Genomic DNA, 23,914 nt, shown 5'->3' on the forward strand with positions numbered 1-23,914 from the left:
TGAAGGTTAGAAAAGGAAAAGCGTCTTAATGAGCAAATGTTTGTTTTTGTGCATTTATAGCACGTAATGATTTTAACCGTCCCCTTAACAGAGAGACCACCGGGGTGAAACAGGTTAGCACAAGCTACAATGCACAACACTTGATATGCAACCGTTTACCAGCTAGTGCCTGTCAAACAGCACCGCCAATAACGAAATAACGCACTTGTTTAAATCGTTTAGCTACTGAGTCTCGAACCAGCTAGACATGCATTAGACTCTCCGACTACCAGTCTACTTTCATGCACAGCTAACTGACCAGCTAGTCCTACAAAGACAGGCATCGTTGCACGCACAGCTAACTGTGCATAGCCAACAGAACTGGCTCGAGAGCAGTGGCAGGGCTTTGGGCCCCGCGCGAGGGCGCACGCGCGGGCCAGTCTTCGGCGGCCGCGCCTCTCCATTAGCTAGCTAGGGTTAGCCAAGTTAGCTAGCTAGCGCAGTCGATGAGATCGCACGTTAACATCAACACGATTTGTTGTCCTACTCCATAATCAGCACTTTGCGACAAGAGAGTCGGAGTATGTGTGAAAGGCGGACCTCGCCGCGCTGTCCGACCACATATAACCGACCGCGCTTTGTGTGCGTTAGCTTGCGTTAGCTAGCGTTAGCCAGGTTAGCTCCCCAGGTAGCCATCAGACGTACTCACTGTCCTCGTCTGCTGTCTCAGAGACGGCTCACTTTACGCCATCGTGTTTTTGTTTGCGTTATATGTCGGTTATATGTCGGGAGTCCTGGACGTGCTGAGGAAACGAAGTGCGGCGCTGGGGAAGCTGTGAGCTCCGTCAGGGCTGTTGTGTTTCGCCCGTGACGGCATGCCTCAAAACCCGGAATGGAGTTCTCATTACAGCTTCAAAAAACAGCCCCAAACAGGCTACAGGGGTGTCCGAGTAAATGCTTAAATTAAACACGAAACACAGAGAAGTTGGGTTTTTAAAAAAGGAATATATCTTGTCTGATGGATATTCTTCATTAGTTGGTCCATTACTTTTCGAAAATACATTAATTCAGCCTGGAAGTAGGTGTAATTCCAGGTACTCGCTTTGTAATCGGAAGGTTGCCAGTTCAAGCCCTGCCACTGTTGGGCCCATGAGCAAGGCCCTTAACAACCCTCAATTGTTCACGTTGTACTCAGTCATAATTGTAAGTCGCTTTGGATAAAAGCGTCAGCTAAATGTTGATGGTGGTGTATATAGTGTGTAATTAAAAACAAACCGCAAGATTCTATTCTCCTTTTGTGTGAGGTAGGGAAAAAGTCAGTGCTTCATATGTGCTCAGCATTCTTTAATTATTAATCTCTATGTTGATATCACAAGGCCTACTGGAATCAGCCCTGCAATAACACATTTCTCTAAACAAATATTCTACTCTGTGCAATTGCATAACGAAGTTTACCACAGGAAATCGACTGTACTGACTCTAGTACAGGGAAATTGGGTTTATTAGAATTTGTCAAAGTGTAATCTAATTCAGAATAAGTTTGCAGTCTTAAAAAATAGAATTTTGTCTTTGGCTTTAATTAGTGTAATGTGGCATATGCAGGGACTAATATACCAGGTTTTATTTTACTAAACAAAATAATAAGTAATTTCTTAAATGTGAATTTTAAATGTGAATTAAATTTGCACTGGAACATTTGTTTCCCACCTGTGCTTTAACCTGTGGCTATACTAATCATGGCTTTTTTCCACATGTGGTGTTATGGGTGCAAATGTCATTTTTATGACTGGAATATATGTAGCAAATACGTTCAGTTCATAGTCTTTATTTTTAGTGTCTATGTTCAATATCAACAAGTAGCTTTAGCATCTGTGATGGAGCCCCACTCATAAGTTAGCATGAAGGGTCGTGCCAGTGTGTGGCAATTCTACACCGCAGCTTCAGCTCTTCTGGGAAGGCTTTCCACAAGGTTCAGGAGTGTGTTTATGGGAATTTTTGACCATTCTTCCAGAATCATATTTGTGAGGTCGGACACTGATGTTGGATGAGAAACTGCTGGCTTGCAGCCTCTGCTCCAATTCATCCCAAAGGTGTTCTATTGGGTTGAGGTCAGGACTCTGTGCAGGCCAGTCAAGTTCTTCCTCCAAACATGTTCATCCTTGTCTTTATGGACCTTGCTTTGTGCACTGGTGCGCAGTCATGTTGGAACAGGAAGGGGCCATCCCCAAATTGTTCCCACAAAGTTGGGTGCATAAAATTGTCCAAAATCTCTTGGTATGCTGAAGCATTAACAGTTCCTTTCACTGGAATTAAGGGGCTGAGCCCAACTCCTGAAAAACAACCCCACACCATAATCCCCCCTCCACCAAACTTTAAACTTGTCACAATGCAGTCAGACACTTATCGTTCTCCTGGCCAAACCCAGACTCATCTATCGGATTGCTAGATGGAGAAATGTGATTCGTTACTCCAGAGAACACGTCTCCACTACTCTAGAGTCACTGCATCTGACACTTTGCATTGCGTTTGGTGTTGTAAGGCTTGGATGCAGCTGCTTGGCCATGGAAACGCATTCCATGAAGCTCTCTACGCACTGTTCTTGAGCTAATCTGAAGGCCACATGAAGTTTGGAGGTCTGTAGTGATGGACTGTACAGAAAGTTGGAGACCTCTGTGCACTTCAGCATCCGCTGACCCTGCTCTGCCATTTTCTGTGTCCGACCACCTCATGGATGAATTACTGTCATTCCCAATCGCTTCCACTTTCTTATAATACCACTGACTGACTGACTTTAATATTTATTAGCAAGGAAATTTCACGACTGGACTAGTTGCACAGGTGGCATCCTATCATGGTACCACGCTGGATTCCACTGAGCTCCTGAGAGCGACCCGTTCTTCCACAAATGTTTGTATAAGCAGTCTGCATGCCTGGATGCTTGGTTTTATACACCTGTGGCCATGGAAGTGATTGGAACACCTGAATTCAGTGATTTGGATGGGTGAGAGAATTCCTTTGGCAATATAGCGTACATGTCCTGTCAGTTCATGTAGGCTTGAACATGTGCAAAAAAAGTACTAGAAATTATGTGGAGTAAAAATAATATGCACTAAATATTTTACATCAAATGCTATGTAAAGCTCAAATAGGATTGGTGAATATATGTTGATTTGTAGTTGTTTTGTTTTATGCCAAAATTAATTAGTAGAAATATCACTACCTTCCTTGTGTGCAGTTAAAAAGTTGTGCTGCAGAGTCAGATATGTTTATTTATCACTTTCATAACTCTGCTGAATGTATTGTTAAGAAATATCCTGGTTACAACATCACTCTTAGCTGCAGAGATAAACCAACATGATGTTGCTTTAGTAAGATAAATGGCATTTCTCTTTTTCCATCACAGCTTGTCATGTCAGTGGCGGAACAGTGATGTTTGTGGCACTGTGAGGTGGACTCTCTCTCCAATATGTTTTATCAGTGTAATTGGTTTGCTCTAGAAAGGTCTTTATTTATTATTATAGGTTTTCACATCTGGTAACAACAGGCACAGTTTGCTATCATACCATGTCATGTAGATATCTGCTATCATTCTTATCATTCTTATCATTCTTATCACTAATTCACAAAATGTTGTTTCACGGTCTAGAAGATGACCGCTATTCAGAGGGGAAATGACACAGGACCACAGCTAAGACCAAGCACTTCTGACAAGCATACACCAAGTTACAGTTCAGCTTGGTCGTATTGCATTTTTCAGTTTTATTATTATTATTTTTCAACTTCTTTTGAAGTCATGTATCATATATTTTAATACAAATGACACTGACAAGCACCCTAAACTCCATAGTTTTATAACTATGCAAAAATCTTACCATGTTTGCAGTAACTCTTGATGTCTTACACCCTCAGACTTAAACTAAATAAAAGATGACCAAAGCTATTGCTTTAACCCCCTCGGAAGAACTGGGCTAGAGTGGAAAAAGTCTGCTGGGCAGGATCTTACTGGTAAAAGATAATGTGTGTACACACACACACACACACACAAGCAGACATTAACTGCAAGTCAAACACTCAAATATTCCATACTGGGCTTTTATAATCTGTGTGTGTTGATCTTGTCGCACCTGCCCAGAGTGACTCATTGTCAGGATGTAGTGGATAAGATCCGGCACCCGGTGGGCTCTGCAGTGCCAGCAGTGCAGATGCCACCCGACACCGAGCTCATAGCAAAGCAAGATGCAGGCACTCTCAAGTTAATAAGACCTCTTAAACCTTTGACTAAATCAAATGTTGTAAATAAAAGATTGTAGATGTGCACAAAACCTTTGCAAAGGGATTGTTTGTTTGTTTATTTTCTCTCCCTCTTCCTCACTTTCTCGCTCCGTTGCTCCTCATCTTTAGGCGTCTGGTTTTTTCTCTTATCTTGTCCTCCATGCTTTTCCCTGCATCCTCCGTCTCTCCTGTCCTGCCTGGCTCTAAGCATCTTTTTCTCCTCCAGCTGTTTTTTCTTAAATTTATCAGTCTAAATGACTAAAGTATTTCTCCTCAGAAGAGATGGGGAAGAAGCCAGAGCAACGGAATGTGATGCCGTCAGTGATGCTCGAGTTATCTGGGAGGCAAAAAACTCAAGATGCATACAAACTTGCCAAATGGACTTCTGATGAGTGTGATGTTGCCCCTACCCCTTTGTGCGCCTTTTGAATAAATAAAGTTATGAAAAACATGTAAATGAATATCAGACTAGTTTCTTCTCGTATCCAGGTATGGAAAGCCAAACCTCCAGGTTTGTTTACAAGCCGGAGGGAACCCAAACGTTCCACTACTTTCTATTTAGATTATTGTTGATTCTGTGGGGACACAGCATGCACCTACAAACTATAAATAGCTCATAACTTTTGGACACTCCTTGTAGGCCATTTCTCTGGAGATCTCCCGTTTCCCTGATTTGGGTGATCATTATCTTGGTTAAGCTTGCATGAGCTTTACCCTGGCAGTCGTAAGGTTGATGTCACTTGATCAAAACCATGTGTCTGCTTGAATGGTCTCTGCATGATTTTTAAAATCAGCATTGGTAACTGGTGATGTCAGTTATAAACATTAGAGACTCATCTGTGCACTTAGAATCAAAATTTGCTGCTATCAAAACATTTGCTACTATCGATCAAAAAGGTGCTAAGCGAATTAATCTGTTTTACTAGAACAGTGTTGTATTGTTTCAGATTTCAGATCTTTTTCTTTCTGTTCAGTCTTAAAAACATTTTACACTATGTTCCCTTGGTCTTTAAATGTAAATGTGATGTGAGAACACGACAGTAGTGCAGAGACAGATGCATTCAGTTATATCAGAATAATTTATGTATGAAGGTCTCTGGGAGAGAACACTTCTGGGCTTTTGGCAAGCTCATCAGAACGAGTTCTAAATGACCACAGTGAGGTGTAAGGTTGAGTCAAAATATTTCCTGTGCTTCAGTCCCGATGAGGTTGTGTAGGCTTGAGTTTGGGCCAATTCAGTTCAGTTCAAGTCGATTCATATTTGCTATCATTAAACATATTGGTATGCAGCAACACAGAGACCTATAGTCTCAAACATGAACATGTGAAACCAAATGTATTGACACAGGACGACTTCAGTGGTCATAAAAACATTTTATGATAAGCACCAGTCTGAGTGCATGTAAGGATTCTAAATGAGCTAAAAGCTTTCAGTAAGTTTCATGACACATTAAAGGGGATCATGACATGAAAGCTCCAGCCAGAAAATGGTTGATTCCAGAGATTTTCTGGGAGGTATTCTTCGGCAGTGTATCCCTCATGTATAAAAATTTCAAGGGTTTTGTTTATGTTTCTGGAGTACGTTGAGCAGGCACTGGCCTTTCCAGGTCATGACGTTTGTCTTGCTGTCAGCCTGTCCGGTCAGCCACCTAGCCAACTGCACTCTGTTTAAAAGGACACATTGTTTTCTGCTGTCAGGTTCGGGAACATCTACGCTTAATTTCGAACCATGGTATGTATACGCTATTCCCAAATTCAGTAGTTTGGTTTTCTTTAAAAAAAAACAAAAACAAAACAAAGCTAGAAATGTCATTAGTGTTTTATTCAATGGATTTTTGTAAAGAAAGTGATGTGATAATGTGCTACCATGGTAACGCACCACATTCTACACTACAGTTAGGCATTTAAAAGGCAATTATTATTCCACTGTGACGTCTTGCTGAGGAGTCATTTCACTCAAGCGCTTGTTCACATGTGTGTTATGTGTGTTATGAACCTTCTCAGTGGGTTTTAACAGCATTTTTGCTGAATCAAAATGGCTCATGCTTCGGTGTACATGTGTTTTACATACATGTGCACAGTTTACAGTACGTTAGGTTGGAAGTAATGTGCACAGGAAGTAGTGTAAAGAAGAAAGCTGTTTTTTGTCCTATATGTATCTGTGTTCTAGTAAGGCCAAGGACATGTGTGATTTTTGTTTTTCCTTCTTCTTAAGAATAAAAATTTAAAACAAACCTAATTTGAATTTTTATTCCAAAGTCCATGCCGAAGTGGTCAGTGTTTGTGGTGTTAGTCATGTGTGAACTCATTCCTTTGAACAATGCTGCCTGCTGGATTGTCACTGAAAACTGGTACACACACAAAAACAAGCAAAAACAAACAACACATCTGTTCCTTTCACAGTGTAGCACACCTTCTAGAGTAACATAAGGTTCTAGAGTAACATGCAACTACTGTTTTTCTGTCTACTGTACCCACACACAGTTATGATGTATGCCGTATCTTTTCATAATGTGCTGTCACCCTCTGAGATCTAACAACAACATGTTGTAATACAAAAGCTAATACAATAGCATTCGACACTATATAGATGTATACATTACTTACAACAACAGAGAAGTATCCCAGTCTCTAGGTAGTTTGACCCTGACTGTTGAACCCTGGACAGATGTGCCTCGGTGTCAGGATGGTGTGGATAAGACCTTTCATCCAAAGGGCACCTCCTGGACTAACAGCAAATGCTGGACATGCACATGCCTTCAGAGTGCCATGCGCTGCTGTCATGGGTAAATACACGTCCCAGTACCGCACAACACATGCTCTCCAGATCAGTCCTGTGCTGTGATGTGTAGAGGTCTGATGTTCCAAAGTAAACATATGAAACATGTTTATTAGATCTGATGTTTCAAATTAACCTAATGAAGCCTGGTTATTTGATATATCATTCTCAGAAGGTTATGCACTTCTTAATGATTTTTTTTTCACTTTACAGCTTACCGACAATTTTCCTGCAAACTGTGAGGTGACATACGATTATCACACTTGTACGTTTAAGGTTTTCCAAAAGGGAAATCCAGCCATCAGGTGTACTTATTCTGCTACTGGAAAGTGATGCTCAAGTACACAAATCAATAAAGATTTCTGGCATTATGCACATCAGTGGTGATTAATCAAATTAACAATCACAGTTTACAGAATACCACAGTAGCAGACACACAATACCCAGCAAACGTGAGATGCAGGCACTCAAGTTAGTGATACACTTATAGACCTGTATGAACATGAAATAAATAAAGTGCAGACATACAAAAAAAACTTTTGCAAATTGCTTCTTTCTTTCTTTACTTTATATATATATTGCTGATGAAACAGCTCTCGTGGTCAATTATTTTAGCAGTAATATTAAATCTAATAATGGTGAATGGTATGTTTCTCCATGATGGTTACAGAGTGATCAGAGATTTTTATACTTTTGCTAAGTAAAAACAATTAAGACTTCAACATTCAAAGTGACAAATATGCTGAGCAAGAATGCTGAATTATTACTTTGTGACAGATCGGATTTGTCAGGCATTATTCAGTGGTGTATTCTGGACATCCTATAAAGAAAGAGACATGCTGCATAATGAGAGAGACAGTGCCTATGTAAATGTAACTAAACACTTTGAGATGTGCTGCATAATGAGAGAGACAGTGCCTATGTAAATGTAACTAAACACTTTGAGATGTGCTGCATAATGAGAGAGACAGTGCCTATGTAAATGTAACTAAACACTTTGAGATGTGCTGCATAATGAGAGAGACAGTGCCTATGTACAGTAAATGTAATTAAATACTCTGTGGACTTTCCTGACTTGAATTTACTCGATTTCACCTAAATTTGAAAGTTGCTGCAGATGCTTTAAGGAGTAAGTAGCTTCCATTCTTCTGGCCTCTACTGTTTTGTTGTTCTTCTCCAGTTTCACTGTCTCAACATATTTCTGTCTCTCTTTCTTGTCTCATCCATCATCTCTGTTAAGTCTCCAGTATCTTCGTGTCTCTCCCTCTCTCTCTCTCTCTCTCTCTCTCTCTCTCTCTCTCACTCTCTCCCCCTCTCTCCCTTTCTTTCTCTCCCTCTCTCTCTCCCCCCCCTCTCTCTCTCTCTCTCTCTCTCTCTCTCCCTCTCCCCTCTCTCTCCCTCTCTCTCTCCCCCTTTCATTCTCTCTCCCCCTCTTTCTCTCTCTCCCCCTCTTTCTCTCTTTCTCTCCCCTCTCTCTCCCTCTCTCTCCCCCCTCTCTCTCTCTCCCTTTCTCACTCCCTCTCTCTCCCTCTCTTTCATTCTCTCTCTCTCCCCCTCTCTCTTTCTCTCTCTCTCCCCCTTTCTCTCTCTCTCTCTCTCCCTCTCTCCCTCTCATTCTCTCTCCCCCTTTCTCTCTCTCTCTCCCTTTCTTTCTCTCCCTCTCTCTCACTCTTCCCCCCTTTCTCTCTCTCTTGTTCTCTCTCTCCCTCTCCCTCTTTCTCTCTCTCCCCTCTCTCTCCCTCTCTCTCTCTCTCTCTCTCACTCTCTCCCCCTCTCTCCCTTTCTTTCTCTCCCTCTCTCTCTCTCTCCCCCTTTCTCTCTCTCTGTTCTCTCTCTCCCCCCCCCCCTCTCTCTCTCTCTCTCTCTCTCTCTCTCTCCCCCCCCCTCCCTCTCTCCTCTGCACTTCCATTCGTGGAGCAATACCTTCACTTCCTTCTCCATTCTCGCTCTTCCTCTCTTTCTCTCTCTCGCTCTTCCTCTCTTTCTTGCTCCAGTGCTCTTCATCATAAGACTTGTGCTTGTTTTCTAGTTTCTGTTTTAGTTCCAAATTCTTTCCTCCTTCTCTTGCCCTCCAAGCTTTTCCCTTCATCGTTCACCTCTCTTCTCTCCTCCTTTGCTCCTTTCTTTTTCCATCATTCTTCTAGTTATCTCTTGCTCCAAACAGGTTTTCCTATCCTCCATTTTTTCCTTCTCTCCTTTTCTTTCATTCTGTCATTCGTTTGTCCTTTCTCTACCCTTTCTTGCTCCTTTGCTACACTCTTCATGTCCTCCACTCTCTGTCCATCTTGCTGTCTCATTGTTATTCTCTCTCTTTTCAGCCAGTTCCTTTCTTCAGCAGGTCCGGGTCTTTCCAGGACATGACACCTGCCTTATTTGAAATGCATCTGACGTCACTAACCCAGCCCGCTCCGCTCTGTTTAAAAAGAAGCGTTTGTTATCTGCTCTCAACCTCTGGAACATCTACACTTAGCTTTGAACCATGGTAAGAAATCTCTCTGGCCAAATTCCGCTGCGCTTTTTACCTGTTTACAAGCTATAAATGTTCTCAACATTTGCTAATATTAACTGGACTTGTTCATTCTTTATGACAATTTTAAATCTTCTGTATTATACTTAGAAACCTCCTGTTAGAAATGTCTACAAATATATTCAAATATTTGCTCTAGGAAGTGATCAGTTGTTATTGTGGAGACTTTTTCAAATGAAATAGGAATGTCATATCTATCTGTGCCATTGAAAGTAATTATGGGAGTTTAAATAAAATGAAAGTTTGAAAATGTATGTTAAAAACACATTCTTCAAGAGAAGTATTTATCCAATCAATTTCTTTATTTGACTTTTTGGTCCAAAGTGCATGTTTATCCAATCAATTTCTTTATTTGACTTTTTGGTCCAAAGTGCATGCTGAAGTGGTCAGTCTTGGTAGTGCTGTGTGGACTCATTCCTCTGAGCAATGCTGCTTGCTTTAATGCAAAACTGGAATTTGGTAGTGTACACACACACACTCACACACAATTCCATATACATTTACAGCATTTAGCTGACACTTTTATCAAAAGCATCTTAGTTATGACTGAATAAAACGTGAACAATTGAGGGTTAAGGGTCTTGCTCAGGGGCCCAACAGTGGCGGGACTTGAACTGCAACCTTTGATTACAAGTAGTGTGCCCTCACCACAATAATAGCAAGACGAACCCATGTTATTCAATACTGGGCTTTTATAATCCACGTGTGTTGATCTTCTCACTCTGGGCAGGTGCGACTCATTGTCAGGATCTAGCGGATAAGACCTGGCACCCCGTGGGCTCTGCCTGGACCAACAGCAAATGCAACAAGTGTGAATGTAACCCCACATCACTGAGATGCTGTGATGGGTAAATACACACTCAGCCACACATTATGAAATATGCACAGACACACTACTTATTCGCAATAGACATTTAAACAATGATGTCCAGGTTTATTTTCTACAGTATACAACAGTAGAAACTCCACATCTCTTGCCTTATTCTGCATATTTAAAAAAAAAAAAAAAAAGGAACTTCATGTCATTTTGGTTGAGAAAATTTTTCAGTTATGTTACTGTCAGATTTAGACACTAAAACTGAGAGCATAGTTCATAAAATTATAATCTAGAGATGAAAATCTAGTGAAAAGAAATGTGGTCGACCTTTGAAGTGAATACATTTACAAGTCTAAGGTCTCTTTCTTAATACAGTTACCTGTTTTTTGTGTGTCTTTTTTTTACTCTACAGTTTACCATCAAAACTGCACTTTTCTGGTGACTGTGAGGTGAAATATAATTATGAAACCTGTACATTTAAAGTTTTCCAAAAGGGAAATCCAGCCATCGAGTGTCCTTATTCTGCTACTGGAAAGTGATGCTCAAGTACACAAATCAATAAAGATTTCCTGCATTATGCACATCAGTGGTGATTAATCAAATTAACAATCACAGTTTACAGAATACCACAGTAGCAGACCCACAATACCCAGCAAACGTGAGATGCAGGCACTCAAGTTAGTGATACACTTATAGACCTGTATGAACATGAAATAAATAAAGTGCAGACATACAAAAAAAACTTTTGCAAATTGCTTCTTTATTTCTTTACTTTATATATATATTGCTGTATATATTGCTGATAAAACAGACAGCTCTCGTGGTCAATTCTTTTAGCAGTAATATTAAATCTAATAATGGTGAATGGTATGTTTCTCCATGATGGTTACAGAGTGATCAGAGATTTTTATACTTTTGCTAAGTAAAAACAATCAAGACTCCAACATTCAAAGTGACAAATATGCTGAACAAGAATGCTGAATTATTACTTTGTGACAGATCGGATTTGTCAGGCATTATTCAGTGGTGTATTCTGGACATCCTATAAAGAAAGAGACATGCTGCATAATGAGAGAGACAGTACCTATGTAAATGTAACTAAACACTTTGAGATGTGCTGCATAATGAGAGAGACAGTGCCTATGTAAATGTAACTAAACACTTTGAGATGTGCTGCATAATGAGAGAGACAGTGCCTATGTAAATGTAACTAAACACTTTGAGATGTGCTGTATAATGAGAGAGACAGTGCCTATGTAAATGTAACTAAACACTTTGAGATGTGCTGCATAATGAGAGAGACAGTGCCTATGTAAATGTAACTAAACACTTTGAGATGTGCTGCATAATGAGAGAGACAGTGCCTATGTAAATGTAACTAAACACTTTGAGATGTGCTGCATAATGAGAGAGACAGTGCCTATGTACAGTAAATGTAATTAAATACTCTGTGGACTTTCCTGACTTGAATTTACTCGATTTCACCTAAATTTGAAAGTTGCTGCAGATGCTTTAAGGAGTGAGTAGCTTCCATTCTTCTGGCCTCTACTGTTTTGTTGTTCTTCTCCAGTTTCACTGTCTCAACATATTTCTGTCTCTCTTTCTTGTCTCATCCATCATCTCTGTTAAGTCTCCAGTATCTTCGTGTCACTCTCTCTCTCTCCCCTCTCTCTCTCTCTCTCTCTCTCTCCTCTCTCATTCTCTCTCTCTCCCTCTTTCTCTCTCTCTCTCCCCTCTCTCTCTCCCCCTCTCCCTCTCCCCTCTCTCTCTCCCCCTCTCTCCCCCCCTCTCTCTCTCCCCTCTCCCCTCTTTCTCTCTCTTGTTCTCTCCCCCCTCTCTCCATCTCTCTCCTCCCTCTCTCTCCCTCTCTCTCTCCCCCTTTCTCTCTCTCCCTTTCTTTCTCTCCCTCTCTCTCTCTCCCTCTCTTTCATTCTCTCTCCCCTCTTTCTCTCTTGTTCTCTCTCCTCCCTCTCCCCTCTCTCTCCCTCTCTCTCTCCCCCTTTCATTCTCTCTCTCCCCCTCTTTCTCTCTTTCTCTCCCCTCTCTCTCCGTCTCTCCCCCCTCTCTCTCTCTCTTTCTCACTCCCTCTCTCTCCCTCTCTTTCATTCTCTCTCTCTCTCCCTCTCTCTCTTTCTCTCTCTCTCCCCTCTCCCCCTCTTTCTCTCTCTTGTTCTCTCCCCCCTCTCTCCCTCTCTCTCTCTCCCTCTCTCTCTCCCCCTTTCTCTCTCTCCCTTTCTTTCTCTCCCTCTCTCACTCTCTCCCCCTCTCTCTCCCTCTCTTTCATTCTCTCTCCCCTTTCTCTCTTGTTCTCTCTCCTCCCTCTCCCCTCTCTCTCCCTCTCTCTCTCCCCCTCTTTCTCTCTTTCTCTCCCCTCTCTCCCTCTCTCTCCCCCTCTCTCTCTCTCCCTCTCTCTCCCTCTTTCATTCTCTCTCTCTCTCCCCCTCTCTCTCTTTCTCTCTCTCTCCCCCTTTCTCTCTCTCTCTCTCTCCCTCTCTCCCCCTCTCTCCCTCTCATTCTCTCTCCCCCTTTCTCTCTCTCTCTCTCTCTCTCCCTCTCATTCTCTCTCTCTCCCTCTTTCTCTCTCTCTCTCCCCTCTCTCTCTCCCCCTCTCTCTCTCCCCTCTCCCCCTCTTTCTCTCTCTTGTTCTCTCCCCCCTCTCTCCATCTCTCTCCTCCCTCTCTCTCCCTCTCTCTCTCCCCCTTTCTCTCTCTCCCTTTCTTTCTCTCCCTCTCTCACTCTCTCCCTCTCTTTCATTCTCTCTCCCCTCTTTCTCTCTTGTTCTCTCTCCTCCCTCTCTCTCCCTCTCTCTCTCCCCCTTTCATTCTCTCTCTCCCCCTCTTTCTCTTTCTCTCCCCTCTCTCTCCGTCTCTCCCCCCTCTCTCTCTCTCTTTCTCACTCCCTCTCTCTCCCTCTCTTTCATTCTCTCTCTCTCCCCCTCTCTCTCTTTCTCTCTCTCTCCCTTTCTCTCTCTCTCTCTCCCTCTCTCCCCCCCTCTCTCTCTCCCCTCTCCCCCTCTTTCTCTCTCTTGTTCTCTCCCCCCTCTCTCCCTCTCTCTCCTCCCTCTCTCTCCCTCTCTCTCCCCCTTTCTCTCTCTCCCTTTCTTTCTCTCCCTCTCTCACTCTCTCCCCCTCTCTCTCCCTCTCTTTCATTCTCTCTCCCCTTTCTCTCTTGTTCTCTCTCCTCCCTCTCCCCTCTCTCTCCCTCTCTCTCTCCCCTCTTTCTCTCTTTCTCTCCCCTCTCTCCCTCTCTCTCCCCCTCTCTCTCTCTCCCTCTCTCTCCCTCTCTTTCATTCTCTCTCTCTCTCCCCCTCTCTCTCTTTCTCTCTCTCTCCCCCTTTCTCTCTCTCTCTCTCCCTCTCTCCCCCTCTCTCCCTCTCATTCTCTCTCCCCCTTTCTCTCTCTCTCTCCCTTTCTTTCTCTCCCTCTCTCTCACTCTTTCCCCCCTTTCTCTCTCTCTTGTTCTCTCTCTCCCTCTCCCCCTCTTTCTCTCTCTCTCTCCCCTCTCTCTCCCCCTCTCCCTCTCCCCTCTCTCTCTCCCCCTCTCTCCCCCCCTCTCTCTCTCCCCTCTCCCCTCTTTCTCTCTCTTGTTCTCTCCCCCCTCTCTCCCTCTCTCTCCTCCCTCTCTCCCTCTCTCTCTCTCCCCCTTTCTCTCTCTCCCTTTCTTTCTCTCCCTCTCTCACTCAATCCCCCTCTCTCTCCCTCTCTTTAATTCTCTCTCCCCTCTTTCTCTCTTGTTCTCTCTCCTCCCTCTCCCCTCTCTCTCCCTCTCTCTCTCCCCCTTTCATTCTCTCTCTCCCCCTCTTTCTCTCTCTCCCCCTTTCTCTTTCTCTCCCCTCTCTCTCCCTCTCTCTCCCCCCTCTCTCTCTCTCCCTTTCTCACTCCCTCTCTCTCCCTCTCTTTCATTCTCTCTCTCCCCCTCTCTCTCTTTCTCTCTCTCTCCCCTTCTCTCTCTCTCTCTCCCTCTCATTCTCTCTCCCCCTCTTTCTCTCTCTCTCCCTTTCTTTCTCTCCCTCTCTCTCACTCTTTCCCCCCTTTCTCTCTCTCTTGTTCTCTCTCTCCCTCTCCCCCTCTTTCTCTCTCTCCCCTCTCTCTCCCTCTCTCTCTCTCTCTCTCTCACTCTCCCCCTCTCTCCCTTTCTTTCTCTCCCTCTCTCTCTCTCTCCCCCTTTCTCTCTCTCTGTTCTCTCTCTCCCCCCCCTCTCTCTCTTTCTCTCCAATACCTTCACTTCCTTCTCCATTCTCGCTCTTCCTCTCTTTCTCTCTCTCGCTCTTCCTCTCTTTCTCTCTCTCGCTCTTCCTCTCTTTCTCTCTCTCGCTCTTCCTCTCTTTCTTGCTCCAGTGCTCTTCGTCTTAAGACTTGTGCTTGTTTTCTAGTTTCTGTTTTAGTTCCAAATTCTTTCCTCCTTCTCTTGCCCTCCAAGCTTTTCCCTTCATCGTTCACCTCTCTTCTCTCCTCCTTTGCTCCTTTCTTTTTCCATCATTCTTCTAGTTATCTCTTGCTCCAAACAGGTTTTCCTATCCTCCATTTTTTCCTTCTCTCCTTTTCTTTCATTCTGTCATTCGTTTGTCCTTTCTCTACCCTTTCTTGCTCCTTTGCTACACTCTTCATGTCCTCCACTCTCTGTCCATCTTGCTGTCTCATTGTTATTCTCTCTCTTTTCAGCCAGTTCCTTTCTTCAGCAGGTCCGGGTCTTTCCAGGACATGACACCTGCCTTATTTGAAATGCATCTGACGTCACTAACCCAGCCCGCTCCGCTCTGTTTAAAAAGAAGCGTTTGTTATCTGCTCTCAACCTCTGGAACATCTACACTTAGCTTTGAACCATGGTAAGAAATCTCTCTGGCCAAATTCCGCTGCACTTTTTACCTGTTTACAAGCTATAAATGTTCTCAACATTTGCTAATATTAACTGGACTTGTTCATTCTTTATGACAATTTTAAATCTTCTGTATTATACTTAGAAACCTCCTGTTAGAAATGTCTACAAATATATTCAAATATTTGCTCTAGGAAGTGATCAGTTGTTATTGTGGAGACTTTTTCAAATGAAATAGGAATGTCATATCTATCTGTGCCATTGAAAGTAATTATGGGAGTTTAAATAAAATGAAAGTTTGAAAATGTATGTTAAAAACACATTCTTCAAGAGAAGTATTTATCCAATCAATTTCTTTATTTGACTTTTTGGTCCAAAGTGCATGCTGAAGTGGTCAGTCTTGGTAGTGCTGTGTGGACTCATTCCTCTGAGCAATGCTGCTTGCTTTAATGCAAAACTGGAATTTGGTAGTGTACACACACACACTCACACACAATTCCATATACATTTACAGCATTTAGCTGACACTTTTATCAAAAGCATCTTAGTTATGACTGAATAAAACGTGAACAATTGAGGGTTAAGGGTCTTGCTCAGGGGCCCAACAGTGGCGGGACTTGAACTGCAACCTTTGATTACAAGTAGTGTGCCCTCACCACAATAATAGCAAGACGAACCCATGTTATTCAATACTGGGCTTTTATAATCCACGTGTGTTGATCTTCTCACTCTGGGCAGGTGCGACTCATTGTCAGGATCTAGCGGATAAGACCTGGCACCCCGTGGGCTCTGCCTGGACCAACAGCAAATGCAACAAGTGTGAATGTAACCCCACATCACTGAGATGCTGTGATGGGTAAATACACACTCAGCCACACATTATGAAATATGCACAGACACACTACTTATTCGCAATAGACATTTAAACAATGATGTCCAGGTTTATTTTCTACAGTATACAACAGTAGAAACTCCACATCTCTTGCCTTATTCTGCATATTTAAAAAAAAAAAAAAAAAGGAACTTCATGTCATTTTGGTTGAGAAAATTTTTCAGTTATGTTACTGTCAGATTTAGACACTAAAACTGAGAGCATAGTTCATAAAATTATAATCTAGATTATAATCTAGAGATGAAAATCTAGTGAAAAGAAATGTGGTCGACCTTTGAAGTGAATAAATTTACAAGTCTAAGGTCTCTTTCTTAATACAGTTACCTGTTTTTTGTGTGTCTTTTTTTTACTCTACAGTTTACCATCAAAACTGCACTTTTCTGGTGACTGTGAGGTGAAATATAATTATGAAACCTGTACATTTAAAGTTTTCCAAAAGGGAAATCCAGCCATCGAGTGTCCTTATTCTGCTACTGGAAAGTGATGCTCAAGTACACAAATCAATAAAGATTTCCTGCATTATGCACATCAGTGGTGATTAATCAAATTAACAATCACAGTTTACAGAATACCACAGTAGCAGACCCACAATACCCAGCAAACGTGAGATGCAGGCACTCAAGTTAGTGATACACTTATAGACCTGTATGAACATGAAATAAATAAAGTGCAGACATACAAAAAAAACTTTTGCAAATTGCTTCTTTATTTCTTTACTTTATATATATATTGCTGTATATATTGCTGATAAAACAGACAGCTCTCGTGGTCAATTCTTTTAGCAGTAATATTAAATCTAATAATGGTGAATGGTATGTTTCTCCATGATGGTTACAGAGTGATCAGAGATTTTTATACTTTTGCTAAGTAAAAACAATCAAGACTCCAACATTCAAAGTGACAAATATGCTGAACAAGAATGCTGAATTATTAATGCTGAATTATTACTTTGTGACAGATCGGATTTGTCAGGCATTATTCAGTGGTGTATTCTGGACATCCTATAAAGAAAGAGACATGCTGCATAATGAGAGAGACAGTACCTATGTAAATGTAACTAAACACTTTGAGATGTGCTGCATAATGAGAGAGACAGTGCCTATGTAAATGTAACTAAACACTTTGAGATGTGCTGCATAATGAGAGAGACAGTGCCTATGTAAATGTAACTAAACACTTTGAGATGTGCTGTATAATGAGAGAGACAGTGCCTATGTAAATGTAACTAAACACTTTGAGATGTGCTGCATAATGAGAGAGACAGTGCCTATGTAAATGTAACTAAACACTTTGAGATGTGCTGCATAATGAGAGAGACAGTGCCTATGTAAATGTAACTAAACACTTTGAGATGTGCTGCATAATGAGAGAGACAGTGCCTATGTACAGTAAATGTAATTAAATACTCTGTGGACTTTCCTGACTTGAATTTACTCGATTTCACCTAAATTTGAAAGTTGCTGCAGATGCTTTAAGGAGTGAGTAGCTTCCATTCTTCTGGCCTCTACTGTTTTGTTGTTCTTCTCCAGTTTCACTGTCTCAACATATTTCTGTCTCTCTTTCTTGTCTCATCCATCATCTCTGTTAAGTCTCCAGTATCTTCGTGTCACTCTCTCTCTCTCCCCCCTCTCTCTCTCTCTCTCTCTCTCTCTCTCTCTCCCTCTCATTCTCTCTCTCTCCCTCTTTCTCTCCGTCTCTCCCCTCTCTCTCTCCCCCTCTCCCTCTCCCCCTCTCTCTCTCCCCCTCTCCCCCCCCTCTCTCTCTCCCCTCTCCCCTCTTTCTCTCTCTTGTTCTCTCCCCCTCTCTCCCTCTCTCTCCTCCCTCTCTCTCCCTCTCTCTCTCCCCCTTTCTCTCTATCCCTTTCTTTCTCTCCCTCTCTCACTCTCTCCCTCTCTTTTCATTCTCTCTCCCCTCTTTCTCTCTTGTTCTCTCTCCTCCCTCTCCCCTCTCTCTCCTCTCTCTCCCCCTTTCATTCTCTCTCTCCCCCTCTTTCTCTCTTTCTCTCCCCTCTCTCCCTCTCTCTCCCCCTCTCTCTCTCTCCCTCTCTCTCTCTCTTCATTCTCTCTCTCTCTCCCCCTCTCTCTCTTTCTCTCTCTCTCCCCCTTTCTCTCTCTCTCTCTCTCCCTCTCTCCCCCTCTCTCCCTCTCATTCTCTCTCCCCCTTTCTCTCTCTCTTCTCTCTCTCCCTCTCATTCTCTCTCTCTCCCTCTTTCTCTCTCTCTCTCCCCTCTCTCTCCCCCTCTCTCTCTCCCCTCTCCCCCTCTTTCTCTCTCTTGTTCTCTCCCCCCTCTCTCCACTCTCTCCTCCCTCTCTCTCCCCTCTCTCTCCCCCTTTCTCTCTCTCCCTTTCTTTCTCTCCCTCTCTCTCTCTCTCCCTCTCTTTCATTCTCTCTCCCCTCTTTCTCTCTTGTTCTCTCTCCTCCCTCTCCCCTCTCTCTCCCTCTCTCTCTCCCCCTTTCATTCTCTCTCTCCCCCTCTTTCTCTTTCTCTCCCCTCTCTCTCCGTCTCTCCCCCCTCTCTCTCTCTCTTTCTCACTCCCTCTCTCTCCCTCTCTTTCATTCTCTCTCTCTCCCCTCTCTCTCTCTCTCTCTCTCTCCTTTCTCTCTCTCTCTCTCCCTCTCTCCCCCCCTCTCTCTCTCCCCTCTCCCCCTCTTTCTCTCTCTTGTTCTCTCCCCCCTCTCTCCCTCTCTCTCCTCCCTCTCTCTCCCTCTCTCTCCCCCTTTCTCTCTCTCCCTTTCTTTCTCTCCCTCTCTCACTCTCTCCCCCCTCTCTCCCCTCTCTTTCATTCTCTCTCCCCTTTCTCTCTTGTTCTCTCTCCTCCCTCTCCCCTCTCTCTCCCTCTCTCTCTCCCCCTCTTTCTCTCTTTCTCTCCCCTCTCTCCCTCTCTCTCCCCCTCTCTCTCTCTCCCTCTCTCTCCCTCTCTTTCATTCTCTCTCTCTCTCCCCCCTCTCTCTCTTTCTCTCTCTCTCCCCCTTTCTCTCTCTCTCTCTCCCTCTCTCCCCCTCTCTCCCTCTCATTCTCTCTCCCCCTTTCTCTCTCTCTCTCCTTTCTTTCTCTCCCTCTCTCTCACTCTTTCCCCCCTTTCTCTCTCTCTTGTTCTCTCTCTCTCCCCTCCCCCTCTTTCTCTCTCTCTCTCCCCTCTCTCTCCCCCTCTCCCTCTCCCCTCTCTCTCTCCCCCTCTCTCCCCCCCTCTCTCTCTCCCCTCTCCCCTCTTTCTCTCTCTTGTTCTCTCCCCCCTCTCTCCCTCTCTCTCCTCCCTCTCTCCCTCTCTCTCTCTCCCCCTTTCTCTCTCTCCCTTTCTTTCTCTCCCTCTCTCACTCAATCCCCCTCTCTCTCCCTCTCTTTAATTCTCTCTCCCCTCTTTCTCTCTTGTTCTCTCTCCTCCCTCTCCCCTCTCTCTCCCTCTCTCTCTCCCCCTTTCATTCTCTCTCTCCCCCTCTTTCTCTCTCTCCCCCTTTCTCTTTCTCTCCCCTCTCTCTCCCTCTCTCTCCCCCCTCTCTCTCTCTCCCTTTCTCACTCCCTCTCTCTCCCTCTCTTTCATTCTCTCTCTCCCCCTCTCTCTCTTTCTCTCTCTCTCCCCTTCTCTCTCTCTCTCTCCCTCTCATTCTCTCTCCCCCTCTTTCTCTCTCTCTCCCTTTCTTTCTCTCCCTCTCTCTCACTCTTTCCCCCCTTTCTCTCTCTCTTGTTCTCTCTCTCCCTCTCCCCCTCTTTCTCTCTCTCCCCTCTCTCTCCCTCTCTCTCTCTCTCTCTCTCACTCTCCCCCTCTCTCCCTTTCTTTCTCTCCCTCTCTCTCTCTCTCCCCCTTTCTCTCTCTCTGTTCTCTCTCTCCCCCCCTCTCTCTCTTTCTCTCTCTCTCTCTCTCTCCCCCTCCCTCCCTCTCTCCTCTGCACTTCCATTCGTGGAGCAATACCTTCACTTCCTTCTCCATTCTCGCTCTTCCTCTCTTTCTCTCTCTCGCTCTTCCTCTCTTTCTCTCTCTCGCTCTTCCTCTCTTTCTTGCTCCAGTGCTCTTCGTCTTAAGACTTGTGCTTGTTTTCTAGTTTCTGTTTTAGTTCCAAATTCTTTCCTCCTTCTCTTGCCCTCCAAGCTTTTCCCTTCATCGTTCACCTCTCTTCTCTCCTCCTTTGCTCCTTTCTTTTTCCATCATTCTTCTAGTTATCTCTTGCTCCAAACAGGTTTTCCTATCCTCCATTTTTTCCTTCTCTCCTTTTCTTTCATTCTGTCATTCGTTTGTCCTTTCTCTACCCTTTCTTGCTCCTTTGCTACACTCTTCATGTCCTCCACTCTCTGTCCATCTTGCTGTCTCATTGTTATTCTCTCTCTTTTCAGCCAGTTCCTTTCTTCAGCAGGTCCGGGTCTTTCCAGGACATGACACCTGCCTTATTTGAAATGCATCTGACGTCACTAACCCAGCCCGCTCCGCTCTGTTTAAAAAGAAGCGTTTGTTATCTGCTCTCAACCTCTGGAACATCTACACTTAGCTTTGAACCATGGTAAGAAATCTCTCTGGCCAAATTCCGCTGCGCTTTTTACCTGTTTACAAGCTATAAATGTTCTCAACATTTGCTAATATTAACTGGACTTGTTCATTCTTTATGACAATTTTAAATCTTCTGTATTATACTTAGAAACCTCCTGTTAGAAATGTCTACAAATATATTCAAATATTTGCTCTAGGAAGTGATCAGTTGTTATTGTGGAGACTTTTTCAAATGAAATAGGAATGTCATATCTATCTGTGCCATTGAAAGTAATTATGGGAGTTTAAATAAAATGAAAGTTTGAAAATGTATGTTAAAAACACATTCTTCAAGAGAAGTATTTATCCAATCAATTTCTTTATTTGACTTTTTGGTCCAAAGTGCATGCTGAAGTGGTCAGTCTTGGTAGTGCTGTGTGGACTCATTCCTCTGAGCAATGCTGCTTGCTTTAATGCAAAACTGGAATTTGGTAGTGTACACACACACACTCACACACAATTCCATATACATTTACAGCATTTAGCTGACACTTTTATCAAAAGCATCTTAGTTATGACTGAATAAAACGTGAACAATTGAGGGTTAAGGGTCTTGCTCAGGGGCCCAACAGTGGCGGGACTTGAACTGCAACCTTTGATTACAAGTAGTGTGCCCTCACCACAATAATAGTAAGACGAACCCATGTTATTCAATACTGGGCTTTTATAATCCACGTGTGTTGATCTTCTCACTCTGGGCAGGTGCGACTCATTGTCAGGATCTAGCGGATAAGACCTGGCACCCCGTGGGCTCTGCCTGGACCAACAGCAAATGCAACAAGTGTGAATGTAACCCCACATCACTGAGATGCTGTGATGGGTAAATACACACTCAGCCACACATTATGAAATATGCACAGACACACTACTTATTCGCAATAGACATTTAAACAATGATGTCCAGGTTTATTTTCTACAGTATACAACAGTAGAAACTCCACATCTCTTGCCTTATTCTGCATATTTAAAAAAAAAAAAAAAAAAAAAAGGAACTTCATGTCATTTTGGTTGAGAAAATTTTTCAGTTATGTTACTGTCAGATTTAGACACTAAAACTGAGAGCATAGTTCATAAAATTATAATCTAGAGATGAAAATCTAGTGAAAAGAAATGTGGTCGACCTTTGAAGTGAATAAATTTACAAGTCTAAGGTCTCTTTCTTAATACAGTTACCTGTTTTTTGTGTGTCTTTTTTTTACTCTACAGTTTACCATCAAAACTGCACTTTTCTGGTGACTGTGAGGTGAAATATAATTATGAAACCTGTACATTTAAAGTTTTCCAAAAGGGAAATCCAGCCATCGAGTGTCCTTATTCTGCTACTGGAAAGTGATGCTCAAGTACACAAATCAATAAAGATTTCCTGCATTATGCACATCAGTGGTGATTAATCAAATTAACAATCACAGTTTACAGAATACCACAGTAGCAGACCCACAATACCCAGCAAACGTGAGATGCAGGCACTCAAGTTAGTGATACACTTATAGACCTGTATGAACATGAAATAAATAAAGTGCAGAAATACAAAAAAAAACTTTTGCAAATTGCTTCTTTATTTCTTTACTTTATATATATATTGCTGTATATATTGCTGATAAAACAGACAGCTCTCGTGGTCAATTCTTTTAGCAGTAATATTAAATCTAATAATGGTGAATGGTATGTTTCTCCATGATGGTTACAGAGTGATCAGAGATTTTTATACTTTTGCTAAGTAAAAACAATCAAGACTCCAACATTCAAAGTGACAAATATGCTGAACAAGAATGCTGAATTATTACTTTGTGACAGATCGGATTTGTCAGGCATTATTCAGTGGTGTATTCTGGACATCCTATAAAGAAAGAGACATCCTGCATAATGAGAGAGACAGTGCCTATGTAAATGTAACTAAACACTTTGAGATGTGCTGCATAATGAGAGAGACAGTGCCTATGTAAATGTAACTAAACACTTTGAGATGTGCTGTATAATGAGAGAGACAGTGCCTATGTAAATGTAACTAAACACTTTGAGATGTGCTGTATAATGAGAGAGACAGTGCCTATGTAAATGTAACTAAACACTTTGAGATGTGCTGCATAATGAGAGAGACAGTGCCTATGTAAATGTAACTAAACACTTTGAGATGTGCTGCATAATGAGAGAGACAGTGCCTATGTAAATGTAACTAAACACTTTGAGATGTGCTGCATAATGAGAGAGACAGTGCCTATGTAAATGTAACTAAACACTTTGAGATGTGCTGCATAATGAGAGAGACAGTGCCTATGTAAATGTAACTAAACACTTTGAGATGTGCTGCATAATGAGAGAGACAGTGCCTATGTAAATGTTATGTTACTGTCAGATTTAGACACTAAAACTGAGAGCATAGTTCATAAAATTATAATCTAGAGATGAAAATCTAGTGAAAAGAAATGTGGTCGACCTTTGAAGTGAATACATTTACAAGTCTAAGGTCTCTTTCTTAATACAGTTACCTGTTTTTTGTGTGTCTATTTTTTACTCTACAGCTTACCATCAATTGTGCCGTTTTTCGGTGACTGTGAGGTGAAATATAATTATGAAACCTGTACATTTAAAGTTTTCCGAAAGGGAAATCCAGCCAGCCATATTTTGCTACAGGAAAGTGACTGTCAAGCACAACAATCAATAAAGATTTCCTGCATTATGCACATCAGTGGTGATTAATCAAATTAACGATCACAGCTTACAGAATACCACAGTAGCAGACCCACAATACCCAGCAAACGTGAGATGCAGGCACTCAAGTTAATAGCAGACTTCTTAAACCTGGAACAACACAAGATAAATACAAGTCTGTTTGACACAGTGATGCTCTTAATCTATAATAAACACTGTAGAAGTAGGGTTAGGGTTACCCTAACCCTAACCCTAACCTTTGAAAAGGTCTGTGTGTTGCCTTTGTCTGTCTGTCTTTGTCTTGATTTTCTACATATTTATTTTAACACCATAACAACTAAGACACACACAGACCTTTTTTTAGTCTATTCCTTTCACAATAATACCAAATATAATGTTTTGAAAATGGTGGTGTTTCCTAATGCTGGCAGCAGTCGACTTTTAGAGAATAGCCATAATTTTGACATGATTAATAATGCAAAGGGGGTGAGTGGCTGAAAAAATGGCAGAATGCAGGCGTGAACCTCCAAGCAAGAAGTGTTTATTCAAAACGAAATCACCAGCACAAAGGATACAACGCAACTGGTAAACGAGATGTGGACATTCTCAGCAGACACAGTGAGCAAACAGTACTGGGGGGAAAAAACAACCAGGACAACAGTTTAAA

The 23,914-nt window shown here is 42.6% G+C and overlaps 2 protein-coding genes and 3 long non-coding RNA genes across 7 annotated transcripts in view; all 5 read left to right on the plus strand.

Moving 5' to 3' along the window:
- The window catches only part of LOC145652584 (uncharacterized), a 5,093-nt gene extending 134 nt beyond the window's left edge, over positions 1-4,959 (plus strand). The window contains exons 1-4 of one of the 3 annotated variants that reach the window (XR_014118812.1): positions 1-5; positions 3,626-3,717; positions 3,889-4,231; positions 4,529-4,959. The exon at positions 1-5 is cut by the window's left edge and continues 134 nt beyond it. This is a non-coding gene — a long non-coding RNA (uncharacterized LOC145652584). Of the gene's footprint in view, positions 6-91; positions 114-3,625; positions 3,718-3,888; positions 4,232-4,528 lie in introns of all 3 variants that reach the window. The other 2 variants (XR_014118810.1, XR_014118811.1) reach the window with 2 other exon arrangements.
- A 1,803-nt stretch (positions 4,960-6,762) lies between these two features.
- Positions 6,763-7,808, plus strand: LOC113590930 (prostate-associated microseminoprotein-like). The gene is made up of 4 exons (XM_081703836.1): positions 6,763-6,769; positions 6,920-7,037; positions 7,104-7,137; positions 7,244-7,808. The coding sequence occupies exons 1-4, from the start codon at positions 6,763-6,765 to the stop codon at positions 7,361-7,363; spliced, it is 279 nt and encodes a 92-aa protein (XP_081559962.1). The 3' UTR covers positions 7,364-7,808.
- Positions 7,809-9,354: 1,546 nt separating this feature from the next.
- LOC118240072 (beta-microseminoprotein-like) lies at positions 9,355-11,116 on the plus strand. Its single transcript, XM_035536328.2, has 4 exons — positions 9,355-9,512; positions 9,929-10,016; positions 10,288-10,405; positions 10,787-11,116. The coding sequence occupies exons 1-4, from the start codon at positions 9,510-9,512 to the stop codon at positions 10,911-10,913; spliced, it is 336 nt and encodes a 111-aa protein (XP_035392221.1). The 5' UTR covers positions 9,355-9,509; the 3' UTR covers positions 10,914-11,116.
- A 3,933-nt stretch (positions 11,117-15,049) lies between these two features.
- Positions 15,050-16,768, plus strand: LOC118242955 (uncharacterized). Its single transcript, XR_004777121.2, has 4 exons — positions 15,050-15,199; positions 15,569-15,656; positions 15,928-16,045; positions 16,439-16,768. It is a non-coding gene; the product is annotated as an uncharacterized LOC118242955 (long non-coding RNA).
- Positions 16,769-20,422: 3,654 nt separating this feature from the next.
- LOC113590934 (uncharacterized) lies at positions 20,423-22,135 on the plus strand. Its single transcript, XR_004777126.2, has 4 exons — positions 20,423-20,572; positions 20,942-21,029; positions 21,301-21,418; positions 21,805-22,135. It is a non-coding gene; the product is annotated as an uncharacterized LOC113590934 (long non-coding RNA).
- Positions 22,136-23,914: the final 1,779 nt, after the last annotated feature.

Source organism: Electrophorus electricus, chromosome 20 (genome assembly GCF_041902795.1).
Source record: "Electrophorus electricus isolate QZ-2024a chromosome 20, ASM4190279v1, whole genome shotgun sequence".
NCBI lineage: Eukaryota > Metazoa > Chordata > Actinopteri > Gymnotiformes > Gymnotidae > Electrophorus > Electrophorus electricus.